The following is an 8,724-nucleotide window of genomic DNA, read 5'->3' as shown; positions in this document are numbered from 1 at the left end:
GCTAAATTTAGAAGTGATGAGCTGTTTTGACAATCCTTATCTTAACACACTGTTTGAATAGATGTGGCTAATTGTAGACTCTACAAAAATAAAAAAATAGCAACTAATTTAATTGGCTAACAGAGTTCCATATTTGGCTTTTCAAATGTCCAATACAGTTGATTTTGCTGATGTAACCTTCTGCATTTGTAATGGACGGTCTTTAATCAACATTTGAAGTGGATCAAAAAAGTTTCAAAATTGTCCAAAGACAAGAATGGGTGTTGTTTAGTAGTTTTAGGACAACTTTGAAGGAAGGTTTGCACCACGTTAAATGTTGACTACTGCACATCCTTCATATACACTGCAGTGATTTAGGTTAAAAACATCTTAAATACTGGATACATGCCATAGCAAATAATATGTAATAGTAGACAAAGCATTAGTGACTATGTGATAAAAACAGTTACTCGCATTTGTGTGGTGCAACATTTCTGTTGTCTAATATGATACAGTGTTTTGCTCAGTGTTGCGTCCTGGTTAAAAGATGACTAAGTCTTCCACTGATGTTCACGATTAGTTTATTGGTCACACTTCATAGAATTTGTTCACATTATTCATTGGTGAATCACCGTAAGAACTAGAGAGAAAACAAACAACAAATACAAATAAATCCCGAAAATTAACGCTAAGTCAACATCAACAATTAAACGATAAACAAATAAACCAAATTACCTTATTTTTTCCATCAAACCAGGAGCTATAACTCATGAAGGAGGAACCCGTGAAGCTACCATATACATGTACCCCTTTTACCGTGTTTTCCTAGCGTTCCATAGTTTTCATTCACTCCTACACGCAATTTATACATCCGGTAAACTCCGCAATTTTGACGTCATAATCAAAGTCCCCAAACAATGTAATTCATTCAAAAAATCAACCCGTATACAAAATACAACAAAACATAAAAAATAAAGAAATAAATAGATTCAAAATCATAAACAAAGTAACACATTATTTCAAGTTTCTTTACACTCCCACCAAATCATACAATACATATAAGCCATAAATGATTTCCACACAAACACTCTAGCACTCACAGAATTTGAAAACTCAGTCTAAGCAAAGCACCAATTTTTACACCCAAAAAACAGTATAACATTGGGATACTAGTTGAACTCTAGCAACAGCACGAGTTTTTGTATAGGTCTTTCAATTACTGAGGGCTTGCCAAGACGTTTGCCTTTCATATCTAGTTTTGAATCCCCTAGACATATTTTTGCTTTTCTGACCAATCCGTCGGTACTAACAGTAACCTCCTTTACTCTACCTAATCTCCACTGATTTCTCGGCAAATCATCATCTTTCACAATAACAATATCACCAATCTGAATATTTCTCTTAGGAACGTGCCATTTTTGTCTGACTGCTAGATTTGCAAGATATTCTTTGCGCCAGCGACTCCAGAATTGCTCCAATAAATGTTGCACTTGTCTCCACCTTTTGCGAGCATATTCATCATCCTTAAAATTGCCTGGAGGGGGTAAAGCAACTGTTGACTTCAACGTAAGTAGATGATTTGGAGTGATTGGTCTCAAACTGTCAGGATCAGTTAAACAATCAACAGTGAGAGGTCTACTATTTACTATCGCCATAGTTTCATAGAGAAAGGTTCGCAAAGAAGAATCATTCAATCGCGCTGAATGAAGTGAGAGTATGGAATTTAAAACTGATTTCACAGTTCTGATCTGACGCTCCCATACTCCACCAGCATGGCTAGCATGTGGCGCATTCATCACAAAGTCACATTGTTTTTCAGATAAGAATACTCTCAATCTCTCTGCGTCAATTTCTTCAAGTGCCCTTTTGAATTCATTTTTTGCACCAACGAAGTTTGTTCCTTGATCAGATCGAATTTGCTGCACAGCACCCCTGATGGCAATAAAACAGCGTAATGCATTAATAAAGGAATCCGTCGACATGTCCGTGAGCATTTCAATATGCACAGAGCGCGAGCACAAACAAGTTAAGATTAGGCCATACCGCTTGCACACACTTCTTCCCTGTTTGACAAAGAGTGGTCCGAAACAATCCATACCGGTATACTTGAATGGAGGTGATGGAATTACTCGCTCTGATGGCAAATCAGCCATTTTCTGCACCTCTGTGGATCTTCTAAGTTTTCTACATGTAACACATCCTTTGATATACGAAGCAACAGCTCTACCAATCCCTGGAATCCAATATCCACAAGACCTAATTTCATTAATGGTAAATCCCTTTCCTTGATGTTTGATCTTTTCATGACAATGTGCAATGATCATTTTGGTAACGGAGTGATTTTTTGGAATGATGACAGGATGTTTTAAAGACTCTAAACAGTCTGAGTGACGAAGTCGACCTCCCACCTTAAGCACTCCATTTTCATCAATGAATGAACCAAGAGGATACAGTTGAGATTGGGACGAAACATCCATTCCCTTCTCCAGCCTCCCCAACTCACCTTTATAAGCATGACTTTGCAAGCATTTAACAATATGCAATTCAGCCCTTTGTCGTTCAGATGTAGTGCTCAGGTGATTTGATTTATCTTTGCAAGCTCTTCTCATAAGTCGAGCAATAGCCCTAATTGCTCGTGACCACGAAGAAAATTTAGCTATACGATCAATCAAATTCACTTCGTCAGTGCCTTCAGTCTTAAAGACTTGTGCGAACTTCACTTCTGGATCCTCTAAGGAGATCTCTACCTTTGGGTCTTCTGGATTTGGTAAGTTTTTCTTCCATAAGAACATTGGGCCAGAAAACCAGATTGACGACAGCAATTGTTGAACATTTAATCCTCTCGAGGCATGATCAGCAGGATTTTCTTCAGAAGGGACATACCTCCATTGTTGTGGGGTTGTGCTAAGCTGTATTCTCTGTACACGATTTGCCACAAAAGTATGAAACTTACGAGCTTCATTCCTTATGTATCCTAACACTGCTTTTGAATCGGTCCAAAATAATTCCTCCACATCAACATAATCAAGCTCTCTTTTAAGCACATTGCTTACTTCAACAGAAATGACTGCAGCTGTCAATTCTAGTCTGGGGATTGTGACGACCTTCAGAGGTGATACTCTTGATCTTCCCATAACCAAAGCACAGTGCACATCTCCATCTTCATTGCAAAATCTCAAATAAGAGCATTGGCCATACCCGGAAGTGCTAGCATCTGAGAAGTGATGCAACTCTACCTTAACAATAGTACCAAAATCGTTAGGTACATATGTTCTTGGTATGTTTATTTCTTGCAAGTTGATAAGATCTTGCTTCCATTGCTCCCACCGTAGCTGAACTTCCTTTGACAAAAAATCATCCCATCCAGCACCACGCTTGCATATCTCCTGCAAAATTTTCTTTCCATTAAATAGAATAGGAGCTATAAATCCTAATGGATCGTATACGGATGCAATGGTGGATAATATTCCACGACGAGTGGCAGGTTGTTGTTGCAATTTGACATTAAACTTGAAACAATCCAAATTTCTTTGCCACTGCATTCCAAGAGCTCTTTCCAATGGCAACTCAGATGCAAACTCCAACTCCTTAGCATCAGATGCAAGCTCAGACATAGGAATATCGTTCAAGACGGTGTCATCATTCGACATGAATTTATGCAATCGCAAACCACCCATTGCACAAAGCTTCCTTGCTTCATCAACAACCTTAACTGCCATCTCTGCGTCTTTCACACTAGTAACTCCATCGTCTACATAGAAATTCTTCAATACAAATTCTGAACCTAGAGGATATAGATGACTGTTCTCATTTGCGATGTGCTTCAAGCCAAAATTTGCGCACCCTGAAGAAGAGGCAGCTCCAAAAATATGGACCTTCATACGAAACTCAAGAGGATTCTGATTGAATTTTCCATCCTTCCACCAAAGGAATCGAAGATAATCTCGGTCAGATTCATTCACATGAAATTGGTGATACATTTTCTCTACATCACACATAAGCGCAACAGGATGTTGCCGAAATCTCATTAGAATGCCAATCAAACTATTAATCAAGTCAGGCCCTTGAAGTAAGTGATCGTTCAATGAATAACCGTTAAACCTTGCTGAACAATCAAACACGACTCGCAACTTATTGGGCTTTTTCGGACTAATGACACCGTGATGAGGCAAATACCATGTTTCTCCTCCTTTTCCGTTATCAATCACCTCTTCCGCATCCCCTCTTTGAATGATCTCGCTCATGAACTCCTTATACTGTTCCTTATATCTTTCATCCTTCGCCAACCTTCTTTTGAGATGGTCAAGCCTAACTACAGCCAATTGTTTGTTATTTGGTAGAATAGGCCTTTCTTTAAAAGGTAATGGCATCTCATAATGCCCATGCACATTTTTATGAATGACTTCTTTCAACTTATTAATGAAGAGAATGTCATCTTGTGATACCTTCATACCTTCTTCACTAATATCTTTAAAGTCAGTTTCAAGAACGCGAATTACGTCAGCAGGAGTGACAGGAGGAAGTTCCTTGGCCGCAAGGCGATGACATAAACTACTCTCCTTTGGCAAATCAAGACGTGGAGATGAACGTCCAACGATACTCCATCCCAAATCAGTTCGTACAGCAAAAGGTTCGTCCTTCTTCCCAACGATCACCTCTCGAGGAGCCATAGACCGAGGGCAGTTGTACCCTATTAATAAACCAATCTCACAATCCTTTAATGGTGGAACTTTATCCACAATACTTGATAGATGATTCCAATTTTTTGCTACTTCACAAGTAGGAATATTCTGACGATTCACAGGGATATAATCTCTGGTATAAGCAGGAGGAAGATCTACAAAATCACCAAACTCATACCCTCGCACTTGTAGCCCTAATACTCTCTCACTTTGTACAATGGTATCCTTACCAAGCATAGTAGTTAGTTTCAGTTTTACTGGACTTGACTGTGCTTTAAGGAAATTACTTATTTCTTGATCAACAAATGTGGTATCGCTTTGGGAGTCAAGAAGCGCATACACAAGTTTTTCACAATCAGGGTTCTCCTTAGTCGATATCCATACGGGCAAAATCATTGAAGTATTCGCAGTTTGCCCTTCACCTGCTACACTCAAAGCAACTGCATCCGTGCTGTTATTAGGAATACTTCGAAATGAAGACTCCGTCACAGGCTCCGACTTAATTCTTCTTACAAAGTTAGCATCATGCAAACACGTAGGATGCTTTCTTTGACAAACATCACAAGCAAGACGATGACGACATTCACTTGCTATATGTCTTGTTTTCAAACACCCATAACACAGTTTTTGCTCTTGAACATACCTTCGCCGTTCTTCCAATGATTTACTATAGAAGTCAGGACAGTTATTGAGCTGATGATTATCTTGTTTGCACAACAGACAAGGAGCTCTTGTTTCTGATTTAAATGATTTCTGAATTTCATGTTTCATTTGAGTGTTAAAAACTTGAGCCTTATTCCTTTTTGTTTCCTTCAAAGTGAGTTTGTCAACGATGGGACTTAAATCATGAAGAGCTTGATAGGAAGTTACTGGATTACAAGCTGTTTCTGCCTCTGTCAACACAAACGCACAGAACTCCTTAAAGTCCGGGAATTCTTGATTTTGACTTAAAACTTGTGTGACTTGTCGATTCCATCGACTGGCTGCCCAGTCCGGCAATTTCTGAACAAGTTTTTGGTTTTCTTGGTAATCATTCAGAATCTGAAGGCCTTTGACATGAGGCATGGCATTTTCACATGCACTCAGAAAGTCAGAGAAGTTGCGAAGACCCATTGCATCCTTTGAACTAATTTTTGGCCAATTAGCTAATTTTTCTCTAAAGGCTCTTTGAATGGAAAATGGCTGACCATAGCGTCCATTTAGTTTCTCCCAGGCGTCGTGATATGCTTCGTCATCAGTTCGAAAGAAAATGCCCTCCAAAGCTCTACTCACAGGGCCACTCACATACCTTTTAAGATAAAACAATTTTTCAGCAGACGAGGTACATTTTCCTTCAATAAGTGCAATGAATGAAATTTTCCACTCAATAAATCGAATAGGATCTCCTGTAAAAACTGGAGGTTCCGGTACTGGCAATCGATTTAAGGCAAGACTGTCCTGAAAGACAGAAGCTGAAATGGGTATCCCAGAAGTCACTTGAGTTTGTGATGCACCTTGCTTTCTTTCAAGTTTTACCAAAGAAGCATCTTGCTTGCTTTTAATCTTAACACTTTCTGAATATGACATAGCTTCTTTAACGATCTCTTTGTCATAAACCTCCAATTTAGCTTGTGCAGCCTTTACATCTTTTTTCGCTTGTATCCGCTCCAACTCTTTCACTTCTGCTTCAATAGCCCTTTTATGCTGCTCTTCCAATTGTTGTATCCTTTCCTTATGTCTTGTTTCTTCTAATAAAGAATCATAAACAGCTTGCTTAGCCGCTAGATTTGCAGCAGCATCTACTCTTTTAGCTGCTAAACTAGAAACGACAGAGCATTGACTAGACTGACTGCATTGACTAGAATGACTGCTAGTCCCTTGACTGACGCATGAAACAGTTGACCCAAAAATTGAGCGTGCATGCTTGTGATCTAACAACATTTGAAGACGCCCCCTTTCCCTTTCAGCATCAAATTCTTCATCCACACCTGATATCCTTCCATGAATTATTTTAATGATATCAGCGGTGACAGCTTCACACGCATCAATTTTTCGTCTCATTTCCATAGTGGGTAACATACGGTTTCTGAAATCATCATATTCCTTTAAAACATTGTTTTTTGCTGCCTCTAAATCATCAATTACCATAGCTAATTGAGTCACTGTAATATCAGTTTTAAGACGTTCACGAGCACTACGGGCCTCAACTTTCCACTTATCATATAAACGAGTAATTCTTTTTTCTCTTTTTTGTGACTCTTCCTGTTGGTATGACTGCATTTTTTCTGTAAGAATGGGAACACGTTTTGAGTGACGCACATTTTCACTTTGAGTATCAACACAATCATCCACTTGCTTATTTAGATCGTTTACACCTGAATCTGACTTCGACATTTTCTCTTTTTATATTTACGCTTAAAGAACAAATACTGGCGACATTCACATTCAGTAACGTACACAATCGGTGTGACAATCAGGAAAATACAAACTGAACACATTAAGAAATCATCACACAAATATGAAATTACTCAATATTCAGTCCATTAATAAAGTGAAAACACGCTAATGTCCATTGCAAGCTTAAATACGAAACCTAAAGCAAAGTTGTCCATTCAGAACTCATCTGATAAACAGTTCAATCCATAGTACTCACTGCGGTCCATGTAAACAAACCGGACTTCCTTATCCAGTTCATTCGACCCCGTTTGCTTGCTACACGCTGAGCCGAGTCCTTTAACTTAGTTGATCCTTTGATCCATCATCAGCCGCGACGATCACGCAGTTCCCAACGCAATCGAAAGCAGAAAAGCCAGAAGGAGCAACGCCGCCTTTTCCTCCAAGTGAAGCAACGCAGCTCATCTTGTTGACAAGGTTGCCGGGCCGATAAAATAAGTTCTTACTGTTGCGTCCTGGTTAAAAGATGACTAAGTCTTCCACTGATGTTCACGATTAGTTTATTGGTCACACTTCATAGAATTTGTTCACATTATTCATTGGTGAATCACCGTAAGAACTAGAGAGAAAACAAACAACAAATACAAATAAATCCCGAAAATTAACGCTAAGTCAACATCAACAATTAAACGATAAACAAATAAACCAAATTACCTTATTTTTTCCATCAAACCAGGAGCTATAACTCATGAAGGAGGAACCCGTGAAGCTACCATATACATGTACCCCTTTTACCGTGTTTTCCTAGCGTTCCATAGTTTTCATTCACTCCTACACGCAATTTATACATCCGGTAAACTCCGCAATTTTGACGTCATAATCAAAGTCCCCAAACAATGTAATTCATTCAAAAAATCAACCCGTATACAAAATACAACAAAACATAAAAAATAAAGAAATAAATAGATTCAAAATCATAAACAAAGTAACACATTATTTCAAGTTTCTTTACACTCAGTTTGGTCAGTTATCCATATGTGCGGCCTTTTTGGAGATACTTGGGTGTAAACACCATCATTGGAGTGCATGGTAATTACACAGCAATTTATGCTGTCTAAACCACAGAATATTGTGTGGAAGCTGCTGAGTCATATAAATAACGACTTACTATGCAGGAAAAGGTAAAATATATGTACACTTCCCAGAGACTTTATAAGGTACATCTTACTAGTACTGGGTTGGACCCTTCAGAACTCCCTTAGTACTTTAAGGCATAGATTCAACAAGGTACTGGAAATATTCATTAAAGATTTTGGTCCATAGTGACATGATAGCATCACGCAATTGCTGCAGATTTTTTCGGCTGCATGTTTTTCCACTCTTTTATTTTGATGAGCCTGTGCGAATTGTCGCCTAGTTTCCTGTTCTTAGCTGACAGGAGTGGCACCAGGTGTGATCTTCTGCTGCTGTAGCCCATACAGCTCAAGGTTCAATGTGTTGTGCATTCAGAGATGCTCTTCTGCATACCTCGGTTGTAGCGAGTGGTTATTTGAGTTACTGTTGACTTTCTATCAGCTCAACCAAGTCTGGCCATTCTCCTCTGACCTCTGGCATCAACAAGGCATTTGCGCCCACAGAACTGCCGCTCGCTGGATATGTATATGTATTTTTTAATTTAAACCCTAGAGAT

At 38.9% G+C, this 8,724-nt stretch overlaps 1 protein-coding gene across 1 annotated transcript; it reads right to left on the bottom strand.

Annotated features, from left to right (window-relative positions):
- Positions 1 to 543: 543 nt before the first annotated feature.
- Positions 544 to 7,866, bottom strand: LOC137496690 (uncharacterized). Its single transcript, XM_073916627.1, has 2 exons — positions 7,749 to 7,866; positions 544 to 7,653 (listed from the first exon to the last, which is right to left on the bottom strand). The coding sequence occupies exon 2, from the start codon at positions 7,032 to 7,034 to the stop codon at positions 1,149 to 1,151; it is 5,886 nt and encodes a 1,961-aa protein (XP_073772728.1). The 5' UTR covers positions 7,035 to 7,653; positions 7,749 to 7,866; the 3' UTR covers positions 544 to 1,148.
- Between the last annotated feature and the right edge of the window lie 858 nt (positions 7,867 to 8,724).

This window comes from Danio rerio, chromosome 11, assembly GCF_049306965.1.
Source record: "Danio rerio strain Tuebingen ecotype United States chromosome 11, GRCz12tu, whole genome shotgun sequence".
NCBI lineage: Eukaryota > Metazoa > Chordata > Actinopteri > Cypriniformes > Danionidae > Danio > Danio rerio.
This window is presented reverse-complemented; position numbering and strand designations above follow the sequence as displayed.

Coding starts and splice junctions, on each gene's coding strand:
- LOC137496690 (XM_073916627.1), bottom strand. CDS start 7,034: ATGTCGAAGTCAGATTCAGGTGTAAACGATCTAAATAAGCAAGTGGAT.